Genomic DNA, 18,067 nt, shown 5'->3' with positions numbered 1-18,067 from the left:
TCTTGTAACATGGGTTAGGGTTACAGAAGGTTATATTTCCTGACTGTGAGACAGAAATTAGTGTCTGCTGAATCAAATACCACTTGCAACTGTTTCCTGTTACTGTTTTTGTATTGATTTATTTCCAGCTTGCAGAACAAAAGTGTTAGGTAGAGAGCAAAATAATGTAGGTTTAGCAATTCCTGTGACATACCTTTCAAGCATGTTCCACGTGTGCACATTGAAACATGCCATTTAAATGTGTTTGCAACTCTTGCTCCAAAAGTTGATGGATTACAAGGAGCAAGGTCCCTCATCTGTCATTTGCTCTGACATTTGCCAGTTGCTTCTATTTTGCAACTGAAGTGCTGCCACACCGCTAGGAGATAGGTTTCCTTAGCCAAATATGTTGGCTAAGAAGAAGAGATGCCTGAGAGGAGGGGAAGAGGAAGAAGAATTCCCTTTCTGGAATTAATGTAGCTGGATTTCCCCCCGTTTTCACAAAGCTCTTCTATCTATCTTCTAGGAGCTGTGATTGCTAGGAAAAGATCTTTTCAGTTTTCTGTAATTAGCCAAAGGTTCTTGGGAAGAAAAGATAAATGAAACAATGTTCATGTTGGAGGGTCTTCACAATTAAAAGCAAAGTGAAAGAAAAGTGCTTGTATTTTTATGTCCCTTCAGTCTTCTTTCCTAGTTGCATGTTCAGTCTCTTACTGTGTCTTTTCACTTTCTTCTGTATAGCTGTATTCTCGGACCTCCTTAAATGCAAACTACCTACCTTGTTGTCCTTTTAACTCGGAACCTTATCCTTTTTAGCTCTTTCTAATCCATCTGTCACTGACCTAGAAAAAACCATCATGTCCGAGTCCTTGGAAGAGAACCCTTCCTTTGTTTTTTACATAGTTCCAGGTCACTCACAGGGGATTGGGAATGAAATTACCTGTACAGAGTTTAAAAGTTAAATTCATCTCCACCTGACTTTTCAAATAATATTCTTGCTTCTGCAACTACAAGTAAAATAAAGAATCTGTACACCAAACAGATTTGAAAAGAAAGTAAGGAAAAGAAGTATTTGCTCACATTCTAGTAAACTGCCGATGTAGTCAGAATGTGTAATTTGAAGTATCTCCAAAACATCTTTACTTATTGCCCTGCTTGGTATTTTTATAATGATTTGCATTTATACCCTAGATTATGTGTTGTAATAATTTTTCCAGGCTGAGGACTTCTCCAGGCTTGCTGCAGGAGAGAAAACTTTGACAAATACTCCAGTCTTCTAAGAGGGTTTGATATGGGCTTGAAAAAATCTTATTACTGATTAGATCCTTAGTTTGCCTGGGCGTTATTGAAGAAACAGGCAGTGCAAAGCAATGGGTTCAACTGCCTTATTTGTTTGACATTGAGTCCATCAGAAACAGTTTGGAACATGACTGGAGGTATTTCTGTGGGATATGAAAAAAGATGAGGAAAATTACAAAACTGTCTTATATCCCCTTAAAAGCTTTCCCACTTCAGTGCAGTTACAAAACAAATGCCCGTGTTGTTCTTTTTCTTATATATGCCCCATAATGCTTACAGGATTGTACTGCCATAGCTATTTCCTGCTATGCCATAGAATTCCTGATGGTTGCTTCCTGTGATGGCTTCTCTGCTTCCAGTCAGGGAAGAACCATTGATTCCACAGTGAGCATAAAACATGGCCCCAAATTTGTTCTTTTTGTGGGCAGAGTTAAGACTTTGGAATGCATGTTTTTTCCAAAGCTTTATGTGTTATTCATAAGCCTAACTCAAGCAAGAAGTGGATGAGATGGCTTCATGGCTTCCCCAAGGGCAGATCGTGCTTGACCAATTTGGTGGCCTTCTATGACGGGGTGACGGCATCGGTGGACAAGGGACGAGCAACTGACATCATCTACCTGGACTTGTGCAAAGCTTTTGACACTGTGCGCACGACATCCTTCTCTCTAAACTAGAGAGACATGGGTTTGATGGACGAACCACTCGGTGGATAAGGAGTTGGCTGGATGGCTGCACTCAGAGAGTGGTGATCAACAGCTCAATGTCCATGTGGAGACCGGTCACGAGTGGCGTCCCTCAGGGGTCCGTGCTGGGCCCGGCCCTGTTCAACATCTTTGTCGGCAACATGGACAGTGGGATAGAGTGCACCCTCAGCAAGTTCGCCGACGACACCAAGTTGTGTGGTGCCGTCGACACACTGGAAGGGAGGGATGCCATCCAGAGGGACCTTGACAGGCTGGAGAGGTGGGCCCGTGCCAACCTCATGAAGTTCAACCAGGCCAAGTGCAAGGTCCTGCACCTGGGTCATGGCAATCCCAGGCACAAATACAGGCTGGGCGGGGAATGGATTGAGAGCAGCCCTGAGGAGAAGGACTTGGGAGTGCTGGTGGATGAGAAGCTTAACATGAGCAGGCAATGCGCCCTTGCGGCCCAGAAGGCCAACCGCATCCTGGGCTGCATCAAGAGAAGCGTGGCCAGCAGGTCGAGGGAGGTGATTCTCCCCCTCTACTCTGCCCTGGTGAGACCCCACCTGGAGTACTGTGTCCAGTTCTGGAGCCCCCAACACAAGAAGGACATGGACCAGTTGGAGAAGGTCCAGAGGAGGGCCACAAAGATGATAAAAGGGCTGGAGCACCTCTCTTATGAGGACAGGCTGAGAGAGTTGGGGCTGTTCAGCCTGGAGAAGAGTAGGCTCTGGGGAGACCTGATAGCAGTCTTCCAGTACCTCAGGGGGCCTACAAGAAAGATGGGGAAAGGCTGTTTAATAGGGCCTGTTGTGATAGGACGAGAGGTAATGGTTTTAAAATAGAGGGGGGTAGATTTAGATTGGAAATTAGGAAAAATTTTTTTACGATGCGAGTTATAGAACACTGGAACAGGTTGCCCAGAAAGGTGGTGGAGGCCCCATCCCTGGAAACGTTCAAGGCCAGGTTGGTTGAGGTTCTGAGCAACCTGATCTAGTCAGGGATGTCCCTGCTCCTTGCAGGGGGGTTAGACTAGATGACCTTTGAAGGTCCCTTCCAACCCTAACCTTTCTATGATTCTATGATTCTATGAGATGTCTGTGTTAGAAGAGAGTTTGTCTGATTGAGAAGTCGCGATAAAGGACACTAATCACGTTTAGGGCGTGTGTTGGCATTGTCAGTGCAGGCTTTTGTAATGGAACGTCTGAGAACCTGCACCAGAAGGCCACAGACAGGAACACTAGCTGGAACCTTGGAAATCTGTAACTGCAGTTCTCTGATTAGACACATAACTGTTCCTACCTGCCCATTGCAGACTTCTATTAAGTGCAGTGAAAATGAAGGAAATGTAAATGAATCAATCAGGGCGATAGTCTGGCTAGACTTACAGTGGACGTCAGCACAGCTGTGTGTGCTCTCATATTAAGAACTTAACAGTTAGAATCATGTAAGCCTGTTCCACAGGTGATGAAAGTTTAGTGGGAATGTGATCATATATAGCACAGCAGAAGCAAAGCAAACCCGTTTGCCACTGCCAGGAAAAATTGCAGCTTTTCTGTTCTGCTTGAGTACTTTTATAATCCATGTTTTAAATTCCAGGAGTATGAACGAAAATGTGCCTAAGTGAGAACCTGCTGTATCTATCTGCTTTATTAACTCATATAGAAGTAAAATGGTGTAAGAATTCAAACTGAAAATCTAAAAGATGCAAAATGAAATTTGGTTGTTCTGTTTCTTGAGTTCATTTATCTGCCTGTATTTCTATATAAAGGCAAAGGTTCAATACATCTCACTTCTAAAAATAGCAATTATTTGCTTTTGTACTTGCCATTTGCCTGAAATAAGTAACTTTTGTCTACATGGCAATGAGCTATAAGCTCATATTCTCCTACTCAACTCTAGCACGTGGACATGCTGAATCTGTTGGATAGTTCCCCTGAATTCACTGACTTCTTGTACGTATAATTATTTTCATAATTGGTTTTAAGTTGTTCGAAACAACAATTGCGCTGGCCTGTAGGTCATCTACGTCAGTATAACAGCCAGAAACTGAAAAATCATTCATTCTGCAGAATCTTTTTTTTTGTTTTGGAAAGGGGAAAACAAGTAATAAAAACCAGAGGTCCTAAAGTTGATCATGGACTTGGACATTTAACATCTTTGACTTAATTAGAACAAAACCATAAAAACCTGAAGTCTCTGAGTGTGAAAACTCATGACATTCTAAGAGGACCTATGAACTGTAAGTTTCAGGAACTCCTTTTCTACCTAAGCACTTTTCTTAAGGTCAATAAAGTGTAAAACTGAGGTACAAGTAAATAAAATAAATGTTCACTGCTTGCTCCCCTTTCATGTTGCATTGTTTTCTATCATATTGTAAACTGTTTGGATTGCAAATCTTTTTGGGGTGTGGGAGGGCATCTAGTTTTTGCCTTGTTTTTTGCAAGGTTTTGTAGCATCTATCTAGAGGTAATTCTTAAATATCTGTTGGAGAAGGCAGTATACTGGATAAATGGATTGTTTATCAGTACTAGTATGGGAAATGTTTTATTCCTTTTTTTGTTTTCCTATAAATCAAGATATTCTGTTGACACTGGATATATATGACTTGTACTCTGTAGTCTAACATTCATGCTAATACTGAAGGATTTCTTATTGTAGACTACGCAAGATGTGAGCAGTTATCATGTGCAAATGGAGCGTGTCTTAATGCAAGCCAGCGATGTGATGGCAAAGTTGATTGCAGAGATTCTTCTGATGAAGCTAATTGCAGTAAGTATCACATGAAGAGTGATCTCAAACAAATATGCTTTATAGACCCTCTTTTAAAGTTAAAGATTGTTGTTTTCTCACAAATTTTCTGTATGTCTTTCTGTGCTAAAATCTCTTTCAGCACATGGATGTACCAGTGCGCAGTTTCAGTGTGCTAATGGAGAATGCATCCCACGAGCCTTTGTCTGTGACCATGATGATGACTGTGGAGATAGGAGTGATGAAAACTCTTGCAGTATGATCTTTTCGGGATTTTTTTTTCGTAGAATCATAGGATTTTTCTACTTTCTTTAACTGTTTTACTAAGAATTGGTTCAAGCAGATAGCAGGAAGTACACTGCTTGGCTATACAGCCATCAAAAGCTAGCCACTGTTCTACAAGGACTTTTTTGTATGGAAAGATGAAAATTGCAGTGCTACTTTGATAGACTTAGACTACGAAGTGCCTGGGTGTGTGATTACTATTTGAATTTGCTGGATTCAGTGACAGTTTGCTTCTTAACATGTACAGTTTCACTTCTTGTTGTAATTTTTTTTTCATTTCAGCATGACCTGAAGGTAACTCCTTCTCTCTGAAATCTCAGTTAGATAGAACATGATATTGTTTTTTGTCAAAATTGTTTGGCTGTTTTTCACATTTTTGTTTTCTGATAGATGGAATGAAATTGTTCCCAGTGACTATAATGTACAGCTTTACAGACAGATAACTGTACAGATAGTTGTCCGTTAGATGTTCACATAAGGTCTTTAATTGACTGTTCAATTTCTGGAAATTTCTAGCTCATTCTTTTCGTCATGATCAGGGTATCCCTAAGTATTACATCTCCAGCCAGAATCAGGACTGTAGAGTTATCACTTGTGTGATCTATATATTTAAAAAGGTGATTATAGGATCTAAAGTTACTTTTATATTCTGCATTGCAAGAAGGCCACATTTTGCCATTTAGTAGCTCTATTCTACCAAGGACCTCAGAATAGTATGGTTCCACCCACCGAATGTTTCTCTTTTATGTCTTTGGCAATGCTTGTCCTATGGAAGACCCACAAATGTTTCTGAACTCTTAGCAGGGAATGCTTCCCAAGTATGGAGGGCTTTGACATAAACGCTCATTGTTTTTTAAACTCTGTTTCTCACCTCCTTTTGTCTTGAGTATCATCTCCTTGTCATGTCCACCCTCCGGATCCTTGTTAATAAGGTGCTCTGCATCTAGTTGCACAATTAATTGAGAAATTTAGCCTTCTCTTTCAGTTCTGTAAAGAACCAGAATAATTGAAAATAAAATCCATGCCTAAAATCAGAGCAAACCAGCAACATTTACAATATATACAATATATGCAAGATATTGAGCTGGCTTAGTTCTTCAGGAGAGATTATAAATGTCTGTTCTATGAGACAATATTACTATTTCTAAACTTTTAGTCACTTAGAGTAGTTTGATTTTTGTCATGTTTCTTTCCTTAGCTTACGCAACTTGCAGAGGCAACTTCTTCACTTGCCCAAGTGGCCGCTGCATTCATCAGAGCTGGATATGTGATGGAGATGATGATTGTGAAGATAATGAAGATGAGAGAGGATGTGGTATGTACTAATGCTAACTTCTGATTATGACATTTCAGAGGAAGACCTCCCTAAGCTACTTCTATGAAACTTTGACCAATTGAGATGTTCTGAATCCATTTTAGTTCTATGAAAACCTTGTAATTCCATCTTCACATGTTTTTTTTTACTTACACAATATTTTTTATTGTTGTTGAGAGTTATCACTGTGTTACTATGTATGATGCAAACAAAGTTTAACATACAGCAACATATTTCTTTCTTTTACATCTTCTCTTACATCTTTTGGTTTTTTTCCTGTGGAGATTTTTCAGGTCATCTATTAAGAGACATGAGACTCCTAATAGTCAAAATGAATTGGTTGAAAATGAAAATAGCTTGATTCCTGCCAAGATTTGTCATGCGAGAAACAGAAATTTTCATTGGCCTTTTCTATGATGAGCATTATTTTCTTTATCCATACAACTTTTGCATGTTTTGAAACCACAAAACTACAGTTCCATTTCTGGTGCACCAGTTAGTCTAAAGCTCAATGGTTTTGCTGTTTCTAACAACTCAGAAAACTAAAAGGATTCATGTGTCTGCACAAGTATTGTTTGCATTGTACTTGGAAGGTAAAAGGAAGCGTGACAAGGAAGTATAGATGACGTTTCTTGTATTGTCTTTCCCAACTGTGTGCAAGAACCAGAAACTGGACGATGAAGGATAGAGGTGCTTTGGAAAGCTGTTAGGGAAGAAATTCTAAGTGTTATTGAAACATAGTCCTCAATTATTTTTGTTTTTCTTTTACATAGAAACTGGTCACCAGGAATGTTACCCAGGAGAGTGGCTCTGCCCCGGGTCAGGACATTGCATTCCAATTGGGAAGGTGTGTGATGGGGCTGCAGACTGCCCTGCAGGAGAAGATGAAACAAACATTACTGCAGGCAGACATTGCAGTAAGTATTAGAATCTAAATTATACACAGAATAGCAGAAACATCAGCATTGATACCTTTTTACATTCACCTTTTGTCTCCTAAACAATGATGAAATTTTGGAAGCTCCCTATTTTGGTTGGCACTGTTTTGACTGCACGGTCTGAAAGAGGCATATGTGCTGCGAACAACACATTCCTTTAGTAAATCTGTACATGAAGTTTCACAAATAAGGTTTTTTACTCGCTCTCCATATCCTAGAATGTGTTCAGGAAGGCAGGGAAAGGTGTGCTATATGCCTTTTGTGTTTTCCCTTTTTATAAGTAAGAAGGAATGTTGTGTAGTGATCAGAACGCAGGACTGAATTAGTGTATCCTGAGCCTTGGCTAAGTCACTTAGATTAGAGGTTTCAAAAATATCTTTTTTACTTGGGAAGTCTGGTTCTCCAGTTAGTGGTATACTGGGTTTTCTCTGTTGGAGGCAATAAGCATGCATAATTCCTATTAATTTAGCTCTTATGAACATTGATTACCTCTGAGAATGAGGACTAGGGTATTTTACATTTTTAATTTTTAGGAAGAGGGAAATTCCTATTAATAAAATCATGCCTTTTGGAATAAGAGGGAAGGAAAAATAATAGGAGATTAAACCTTATTATAACAAAAGCGCCTTGCTTTGCTGAGTGGTTTAGTAGTACCATCAGATGTTACCACTAAAGTGGGTTGTAAGTCAAGGCATTTAACAGAAGAAATTCAAGAAAAGGAAGATGAGAAGAAAGCAGGTGAAAGTCAAAGTACTTTACAATTGTAATTTGATCACCTGTCACTGAATTGTTTATTAGGTAGTAATACAATGAAAGGGAGGAGTGGCAAAGGAAAAAAAGAAGAAAGAGAGAGAGAAGAAAAGGATAAAGAAGAGTTTCTCCATGGACACAACCCAACCAATGTATTCTAATATATTGGAGTAATATACTTCTTCATAATGCAATGGAGTAGGGTTTTTTATGCATAAAAGAGTAAATAATGAGGTTACGTGCCAATAGATGGAGCTCAAGGATATGTTGTTCACAAGTAGGTCTTGTGGAACCAGAGAAAGGTAGGATGCGTTGAAGATGGCTTCCTCTTTGCAGCTTTACACATTTCACTTACTAGTGGTGATTCATATAAGATTGATGCTTATCCTTTAACTCTGTTCTGAAAACCTATTATAAACAGTCGATTATCTTCTGTCTTCCATTTCCTTGCCTGCCTGTATATAAGCATATGTGATTTCATGGAACTTTAGACATAATTTCTTGTGCAGATTTGTTTTAAGAAGCTGTTCCTGAAATTGTAGACTCGTAATAGAAAAGACTATAGTTTTGTCACTGTTAGTAAGGCAAAAAGCTGTTTTACTGGTGATATGTATAATCGTATTTCTGAACTATTTTATTTCCTCTTTAGACATATCACAGTGCGCTGCTCTGAGTTGCCAGTATCGCTGTCATTCTTCTCCGTCAGGAGGGATGTGTTATTGCCCTGCAGGATATACAATAAGTAGCAATGACAGTCGTACTTGTGTTGGTAAGTGAAGTACAGTGATTACAGATACCTAGTACCTTCTCGTAGCTCATTAGGAAAGTTTGGATTCCAGGAAGGTGAGTGAGTTCCAAATAGGTGGATGTACTAGCAAATAGAAAATCTCAAGACTCATCAGAAGAATAAAAATCTGAGTAGTACAATGACAGCATGGTGACACAGAAACAAACCAGGGAGATATCATGAAGATGTCTTTCAATAAGACCATTAAAGACATAGTGAGAGCATGATTATATTTAAAACTATTTACTGTTGGATGGCTGTTTTATTATCAAATATTTTACAAGTCTTTTAATGGTTAGATAAGGAAAGTTTGTTTATGCTCCAGGGATGAGTGGTGTTGTATGCCTGGAACAACAGTTAATGATAATGAAGTGTTTGGTGCTTTTTGAAAGTGGCTGTATATGAAGACAGTAGAGCATTGTTCTTTAAAATAAAAAGTGCTTTGTTTTTGAGCTATGAAATGGCTGTATCTCCTATGACATTTTCAGTATATCCATTATTTACATGAAAATAAAGAGTATTTGCAAGAATGTAAAGGTAAGTGAGGTATTTTGGTGTTTCATTTCTATTCTGTAGCTGCTGTTACTTGGTAGCCCAAACCTTTGGTAGTACAAGTGGTTTCTCTTGAAAACTGGAAATAGAGTAACTTCAGAATAATTAAGTTTAGCATTGCCTAATAAAATAAACTGGGTAAATATCTGTTATGGGATTTCAACCCAAGCTATTAAAAGTATTGTGCTATTAAAAGTGTTCCAGGTACTCAGTCTCTAATGAGATTTTTGTAACTTTGAGAATCCTGGGTGGCCTAGGGCTGTATGAGCTGCAATTTCAGCATGATTGCTTAATTGAGAGGAGGAATCCATGCACTGACTCCAAGCACAAAATTAACTCTGTTCTTTCACTCATATGTGGGAAATACATGGAGGATGGAGTCTCAAACCTGGTGCTGTCTCAGTGAGTCTTCTGTTGTTCTTTGACTGCCCTGTAAACCTAGCTATCTGATTCTGGCTTGTAAATCTGAGTCAATGCATTTTGGTTTGCCGAGATCTAGGCATATATTTGTAGCGGGAGCAAGACTTGTAATGACGGAATGGCTCACAGTCAGTAGCCTGTAATTCCAGATGTTAGTTTAAATCAGTGTAACTGGTTTAAGGCCAGAAGAATGAAACCGTAGTGTTAGCGAAGTGTATTACTTTTTGAAACCATAATTTTTTCAATTTGTCTTGTCTTTGTTTGCTTCTGACTCACTATATACTGGATGTTTTTAACACATACAGAAGCTGGAAGGCTACTCAGAACAACATTTTTTTCAGTACCAAAATGTACTATCTAGGAAATTCTTTATTTTCATTTATGTGTTAACAAATGTTTTAAACCAGAAGTTACAGTAGGAACTTGAGATCTCATTTCCAGTAGGAATTTGAGACCTCATTTTCTCCTTTTTTTGGCTTAACAGTAGAATTACTAGTTTCCAGCAGTATAATGTACTGATTCTACTCAAGTTTTCAAGTGAAGGAGGTCATACTTTTCAACCATGTGTTAAGCAGTGTCAGAAATCTCCGGAGCTTTAAATAACCACAGATAGGATGACACACCAGACAATGTTCAGATCTGTTTGTTTTTTTAAGAAAATCAGGATTTTAAAAGTCCTTGTTTTTAAAGGATTACTGGTTAAATATTTCACATTTTAGAAGTAAGATTTTGGAGCAACCCTGGGAATTGCTTGTAGAGCACATCTGTGAGAACTTCCTGGGTTGTCCTAGCTGCAGACTCTACCTAGATGGTATTTTGCATGCTAAAGTGAACTTCTTTGTACTTTTTGCTGGCTGATTCTGGTGCACAGCCAGCTTTTAATTGGAAATCAGACCTGTTAGCATGATACCAAGCCTGAGCTAATAAACGCTGCCTTTTACCAGGGTTTATTAGCTTGAGCACAACACTAACATAAAGGTAGGGCTCTCCTTCAGACTGGGCTTAAATCCAGCTGAATGTGTGCATGCAAAGTGTACAGGAAGAATACTGCATAGACATATTCTGTATTGTAGAAAGTAGGCAATGAAATACCTTCCATTGGCTTTTTTCCTCTTTTCCTGGCAGGTGTGGTGTTTGGTTTTTTTGGTGGGGCAGGATGCAGGCAGATCCCTGAGCAGCAAACATCCATTGTTTTGTTATCTAGAAATATAAAATTGAAATATTTGTGGTAAATCATACAAAACCTGTTTTGCCATGCTGCAATTTTGCAAACAGATATAAAGCAAGCAGAGAGGACAAACTTGCAGCTTCCCAAATACAATGATATCCCTTTTATACAGAGTATTGTTTATAAATATCCCTGATTCACTTGACAGATTTTGATGACTGCAAAATGTGGGGTGTCTGTGACCAGCTGTGTGAAGATCGTGTGGGACATCACCGGTGCCACTGTGTGGAAGGTTATTTCCTAGAGCATCATCGGCATTGTCGGGCCAACACTTCAGGTTAGCGTGCAGCAGTGCAAGTTGCTTGCTGTTGTTGGACTAATAGGGCTAGGTAAAATGGGGCCGTTTGCATGGCTATGCCATAAAGTTGTATGATTTTTAACTTAAGTCTAGCCTTAAGGAATTAGGGTCAGGACAGCATTCAGAACATCAGCAAATAAATATCAAGAGACTCTGTGTCTGCAGGCTGGTGGAGCTGACTGTGTCATCAGGGCTGCTTCTCCTCAAAAAAATGTCTTCTGGGCTCCAGTGCTTTCTCAGTATTCCTGACTTCCGTAGAGTTGGGAGGTTGTTGCCAGAGCCCTCCTTATTAGACAAAATATTGCTCCTATGGGAGATAGTTTACTGACTTGCTCTCTGTGGACATCAGTGGGATCAAGAAATCAGGAAAACTCACTTTTTCTAGAAGGACTATGACATGCAAGAAGATGATTTTGCTGAATGGTGAGCTCAAACACTTGCCTTTGAGAGAAACCATGGTCCTGGCTTCTAGTGTCCCAGAATCTAAACTCTCCAAGAATGCTTGCCTCACATAGAGCGTGGTTCTCCATCAAAAGTAGGTTGCTTCTGGTTGTTCAGTTCCTGCTCTGTTCTGAAAGCAGGCCCTGGGAGGCCCTTCTCTGTGGAGATGTAATAGCCTAACAGGCTTTTGTGTGAGGCAGGTGTTCTTGCCTGCAGGAACGCAGTGGGAGTGGGAGTCCCTGCTTGGCATAGCTGACTATCAGTCTGGCTTCTTAGAAAAGCATGAACTTCCCACTTCCCTCCCCCTCCCTTCTTTCTTCAGCCAGATCTGCAGAGCAGTCATAATCTCACAATTTTCTAAGTATGTCCTCAAAGACAGGGAAATTCTTGAGCTAATGAAATATGCTTGACTGTATTAAGACATGCAGATGCCACCATTGGGAAAGATTGTTCTGTTTCCAGAAAAATTTTGTATCTTTCACGAGAAGCTTTCCATTCAAATTAGTGTGACTTTTGGGCCACTGAGTTGTTTGTGAAGTGTTGATTTTCTATCTTATTAATGGGGGAATTTCGTACCTGCTCTAAATCAGTTTTCCTGGATTCATTTCTGCTTTAATTGAGGAGAATTTTATGTGTAGGGTGAATAGGATTTAGACTTAAATATATTCTTGTCAGACTTACACCAAGCCTTTCAATGGGCATCTACTTTGAAAGTAAGCATTCCTTCAAAGATTTGCTGGAGTGTCTCCTCTGTTGTAAGATACAGCAAAAATTTTCTGATGAGATGAAAGAAAGATGAAGGTGGATAGGATAAAGCAGTACATAAAAGGATATGAAACATGGCCTGCCTGCTAGAATCAAGGAATATCTGAATCTCATGGGGCAGAAGAATCTTATCTTTAGCTCTCTTAATCTTATACTTCGATTAAGCGAGCTAAAGCAAGGAAGCAGAAGAGTAGAAATAGTCTTTTGGAGTTTACATGCCCCGAGGTTTTGTAAAAGTTTTATCTGGTAGGGCTTTAAATACATATTCCTGCCTGGTTTGCTCCAAGTCTAGAAACCAAAGGCAAATCAAAGCAAGTTAGTACTCACATAGAAACATTTACACAGATTGTAGTCTGAGCACCTATTTAAACCTTTGTGTCCCATGTGTGTGAGCGAGTATGTGTATATTTCAATGGCCCTTTGCAAAATAGCTTGCCTGCAGAGTAATCATATATTTGCCAACCCTGCTTTCAGCTGGTGTTGCATCAATTATTTTTTCCAATGGCCGTGATTTACTGGTTGGAGATCTTCACGGAAGAAATTTTCGTACTTTGGTGCAGTCACAGAATCGTGGGGTTGCAGTTGGAGTGGACTTTCACTTTTACCTGCACAGAATCTTTTGGACCGATACAGTGCAAGATAAGGTGGGTAGAAATTTCAAGAATAATTTATTTTTGTGTATGTGGAAGTAGAGAACTGCAAGAGGCAGAATGTGTTGATAGGCTTTCATTTTTGAGAGCAGAAGCTGGCTGTATTTTTGTTTTCTAACAAAAAAGCTCCTTGAAATGTTTTATGTTAATGACTGCATTTTTCAAGCTATACTATTACATGGGACATATTAAACAAAGAATCCTATTATATGGGAATATCTTGAGCAACTTTTAATTTTACTCGAGATGGAGTCCAAAAAACTAATTAAGAGAAATAGTAGACATTCTTTCAAAACTCAACAAATTTTTCTTGGTAATTTTTTGAAACACGATCATTTAAAATGTAAAAGCTCTGTGCCTTCCAAGATGATAAAAATCACATTTCTTCATATACTTCAAATGGCAGTGTAATTGAGCTAGGATAACAAATATTGACAGTATTTTGTGTAATGAGCCAATATTTTGTTGCTTTTTTTTTTGAAGAGGAAATATTTTAGCTTCAAGATACAGTAGAACAGAGTAATTGTAAAAAGCAGCCTGGGGAGCCTTGTGAAAGTTGGACTCCACCCTTGTTCTTTTTCTCTGTGTATAACTTAATGAAACAAAGAAAAGTCCTAGGTCAAACGCTGAAACTCCACGATCTTTATCCCCATGTTGATTGTCATGCAGAGTGAAGGAGAATCCATGGCCTGTCTCCTGCTGACACCATGTATGGGTCAATTTGGTGTCACTGTCGTTGTTCTGAACCTACACATAAACTCTAAACTCTAGTTTCTACTGCGGTGCCTTGTTGGTTCTGTTGGAAAGCACGCTGCATGGCTGTCAAGTAGGACAGGATTTGTATGCACAATTTTTGACTTGTTCACAATTCTCACTTTTTTTTTACCGCAGTGGGCTCCCATTATTGCAATTGCATTGACAGTGGTTGAATTAAGTCAGGGTCTAATCTGAACTTTCATGAGACAGGAAATCTATGCTATCTCTGTAAAAGGTATAAACAAAAGATAATACGGATTTTATCACTGCACACCCCAGATGGCCAGGACTGCCTTTTTAGCTGCCCCAGTATAGTAAAATCCTAATTAATTAATTTAGGATTAATTAATCTAATTAAGTCCTAGCTAGAATACCCAGATGAAAACAATGACATCAAGAATTTTCCTGTATGATGCATGTTTCCACCCGGTGTCTTAAAGGAAAAGTATTATTAGGGGATTTGGTTTGGTTGTCCTTTTTATTTTATTTTTTTTTCCCCTCTAAGATTAAGATGTAAACTAAATCAGAAATTGTGGGTTGTGTTCTGTGTCATCTTTATCTCATTTAGTGTACTGCCTGATAACCTAATGCCCATAAGCTCTTCCATCAACAAGGTTTCCAAAGAACACAGCAGACAGTTAATTAGTTTGCTTGATTATTGTTACCTGGACCTGAAGGTACAGAAGAAAATTATACAACTATTTTCTTGCATATATTTACTTGTGGTAATCTTTTTTTTTTTTCATTCAAATACATTCCAAACCTCATGTTACTGTTTAAAAAAACGATAATGATTCCTAGCTGTTCTTATTACCCAGTGTTATAATCATGTGATTACTGTATATATAAAATTATTGTGTTTATCCTGTTTGCTTCATCTAGTTCTGAACTTGCTTCTAAGAAAACAGCACTATTTCTTCTTGAGCATCATGCTGTTAATATTAGCCTTAAAGGAAACCAGAAGCAATGCTGGCCCTTCTTCTTTCTGTCAGGATGGAGGACTTTCCCTTTCTTTCTTCACTTTGCAATTTCCCCTTAGTGGTTGATGCAGTAAGAGCTCCCTCTCTTGTTTCTGGTTGCTGATGAGAGCTTTGCTAAAGCATAGTTCATCTGTTTTCACTTAATGAAAATACTGGGTTTTGCTAGATTCCAGGAAAGCAAGCAAGGTACACTTTCCTCATTTGTTTTTGTTTGGCTTTTTTTTTTTTAATCAAGCAATTTGTCATGTTTGCTAAAGCACAAGGCTGTTTTAGTCTGTTACCTTGTCTATTTTGCAGAAATGCTAGTTGAAAGAAGTATTCCTGTGGTTTTTGCATTGTTTTCCAAACTTTTGCAAAAAAACCCAAGCTAAGGCATAGCTTAGTGGGTAACTTGGTTGTGTGTAGTGGCCAATTGTGGATCTATACTGTGATGACAAAGGAGAAGTGCCATATGTCTTGTGATTAACAAAACATGATGTGGACACTGACAATATTTGTATTTCTTTCAGGTTTTTTCTATTAATATTGATGGCTCTGATTTCCAAGAAGTTTTAAATGTTTCAGTTGACACACCTGAAAATCTAGCAGTGGACTGGGTTAACAATAAACTATACGTGGTTGAGACCAGTGTGAACAGAATAGATATGGTTAACTTGGATGGAACAAACCGTGTGACTCTTATTGCCGAAAATCTTGGAAATCCTAGAGGAATAGCACTTGATCCAACTGTTGGGTAAGTGATACGTGTCATGTAATGTTAAAAGATGTCAGAAATTCCTTTATTCCCATGCAAAAGGAGGAGAACTAAGAACAGCTAGGGTGGTCATTTTAGAATCAGATATAAAATGTTTTAAACGCTTGCATTCTATTCTAATCTCTTCTACATCTGAAATTGTTACGAGAGGGTTGTGCACTGCTTTTATTCCCAATGTGTGGAATCTGTTTTATGGCTGGAGTTCTATGTGCACGAGCAGCTCTGCAAACAGGGGAACTGTGGAATTGCCCTACAAAAGAATAGAAGTTATCCTGAGAGATTTCTGTTGTGATAGCATCCACAGACCTCCTACTATCTGAAGTGGGGGAGTGAAGCCAGGAAAGCTAGTGGCTCTCAATGCAACAGGCTTCAAAAATGTATGTGAGCCATGAAAACTTGGTTCCTCAGAGAACAGGAAGAGGAATTTCATGCAACTTGTAGTGATGGATGCTGCTTTCATGATGCATCTATTTGTCACTGTTTTATTTCTGGGAGTACACCTGAGTCTGTGTTTTATTAAGGAAACTCGATATTTCTGAGGTCTTTCGGGTGAAACTGTTTCTTTCTAAATTCATTCTATAAAAGAAAATCCAAATTACTTCTTGGGAAGGAGGTATAAAGTGTGTTTTCTTAGTATGCCAGCTGAGAATCGAGCTCTGTTCTGAAAGGATGCTGGTTTTAAATACCATTTAAAATGTAATTTTTTTTTTTGTAAAATCTCAAGGAAACATGGGACTTCTTTGTTGTTTGGTTTTTATTCCCTTTATAGTTATTTGTTTTTCTCGGACTGGGATAGTCTGTCTGGTGATCCTAAAGTGGAAAGGGCCTTCATGGATGGCACAAACCGTCAGGATTTGATAAAAACAAAATTAGGCTGGCCTGCTGGAATAACTCTGGATATTGTATCAAAGAGGCTTTACTGGGTTGACAGCCGGTTTGATTACATTGAGACTGTAACTTACGATGGGCTTCAAAGGTAGGAGAAATGTTATTCCTTGGAGGTTACAGATACACTCATTATTTTGTATCTAGTTCAAAGAAAGATTTGTCTAACAAAATGAGATACACAAAGCATCAAAATTACAACGTAATGAATGTGATGCACCTTGATATCTATGGTGTCATGCTACTTCTAGATAACCCTGAATTGCTCCATCATTCTTTGTCCTTTTTCTACCTTGAATATCTGTTGTACTTCTTTTATAATATACCTTTTCATAGTCCACTACTACAGTACACATTTTTATAACATTTGCTTTTTATTATTTATGAATTACATACATTGTCTTCCATCATAATTTCTTTGCATCTTTTTCATGAATGAATTTATTTGCAATATTCCACTCCAAAGCACCACGCTATGTAATGGGTATTAAGTGCTCTTCTTATATTTTATAAATCTTGCCTGTCAGAAATTAAGTCATCACTCACCCTATTGTGATGCTGGGGTAACTGTATCACAGCTAAAAAGGAGTTCTTGAGTTTTTATGGGGCTGTGTCTTGTAGTATAGTGTTTAGAAGCCTGCTTATCTCTGCATCTGTGATTAGTCTCTGTTACTCAAGCATAAGAGAAAAATTGTCCCCTTTATCATACCTCCTACATATTGACTTGAACAACAGTCCTCTGCTCATTTGACAGGTTTATTCCTCTATTTAGTATTTCACTTAAAAAATTATAAAAATAACCCTGGTATCTTTGCTCCTTTATCAGAGTTTAGTAAGACAAGAATGTGTTTAGTAAAATCTCTGGTTTTTGGATATAAAAACTTACCGTTCACAGCAGCACCGAAAATCTTGTAGATGTTGTAAAAGTGGGCAAGAGGCAGTGGCATAGTCTGCAAAGAATGTTAAAATACAGCTTCCTGTCCACTTGTGTCACGTCTTGCAGGCCTAGAGTGTGAACTGAAATCACCCAGGAAACTGTTAAAGTAGAGCTGTAGAATTAATCTGATTTTGTAGACCTTTCTTCAGGACTCCATATTGTAATGTTATTGTTATGTAGTATGTGAGGACTTAAATGTCTCTCTTTATCTCCGAATATTTATCCAGAAAAATATTGTCACAATATGTTGCATATAATTTATTAGCATTTGGTTTTCTTTGCTTTTGCATGGGTGATTAGTTCAAGCCAAAGCCATGAATTTTTTTATATTCAAGATTTCTTGTATATTTCAAATTGCCACAGATGTCTTTGATTTCCTCTATTTGGCCATTTTATCTAATTTTCTCTCAGTAATTATGATTCTTTTCCTACATTTTTGTGTCATTGTCTTTACTCATTTTTTTTTTCTGGAAATTGCTAACACTTTTGATTGCTCTATTTTCATTGCTGTATCTTTTATGTTTATGTATCCTGTATGTTTATCTTCATCTCTTCAGTTCATTTGGTCTTTCTCATTTGTACTTTGGCAGCTTTCGTGTAGAAGCAAAAGCCAG

At 38.4% G+C, this 18,067-nt stretch overlaps 1 protein-coding gene across 3 annotated transcripts in view; it reads left to right on the top strand.

The window, feature by feature from the left end:
* The window catches only part of LRP2 (LDL receptor related protein 2), a 127,877-nt gene that overhangs the window by 27,528 nt on the left and 82,282 nt on the right, over positions 1 to 18,067 (top strand). For all 3 annotated transcript variants that reach the window (XM_086750574.1, XM_086750572.1, XM_086750575.1), the window contains exons 5-13: positions 4,623 to 4,733; positions 4,855 to 4,968; positions 6,196 to 6,312; positions 7,086 to 7,229; positions 8,650 to 8,769; positions 11,136 to 11,264; positions 12,966 to 13,135; positions 15,387 to 15,610; positions 16,401 to 16,607. In XM_086750574.1, coding sequence (XP_086606700.1) covers positions 4,623 to 4,733; positions 4,855 to 4,968; positions 6,196 to 6,312; positions 7,086 to 7,229; positions 8,650 to 8,769; positions 11,136 to 11,264; positions 12,966 to 13,135; positions 15,387 to 15,610; positions 16,401 to 16,607 — 1,336 coding nt within the window. The remainder of the gene's footprint in view (positions 1 to 4,622; positions 4,734 to 4,854; positions 4,969 to 6,195; positions 6,313 to 7,085; positions 7,230 to 8,649; positions 8,770 to 11,135; positions 11,265 to 12,965; positions 13,136 to 15,386; positions 15,611 to 16,400; positions 16,608 to 18,067) is intronic.

This window comes from Chlamydotis macqueenii, chromosome 6 (genome assembly GCF_036417535.1).
Source record: "Chlamydotis macqueenii isolate bChlMac1 chromosome 6, bChlMac1.mat, whole genome shotgun sequence".
NCBI lineage: Eukaryota > Metazoa > Chordata > Aves > Otidiformes > Otididae > Chlamydotis > Chlamydotis macqueenii.
This window is presented reverse-complemented; position numbering and strand designations above follow the sequence as displayed.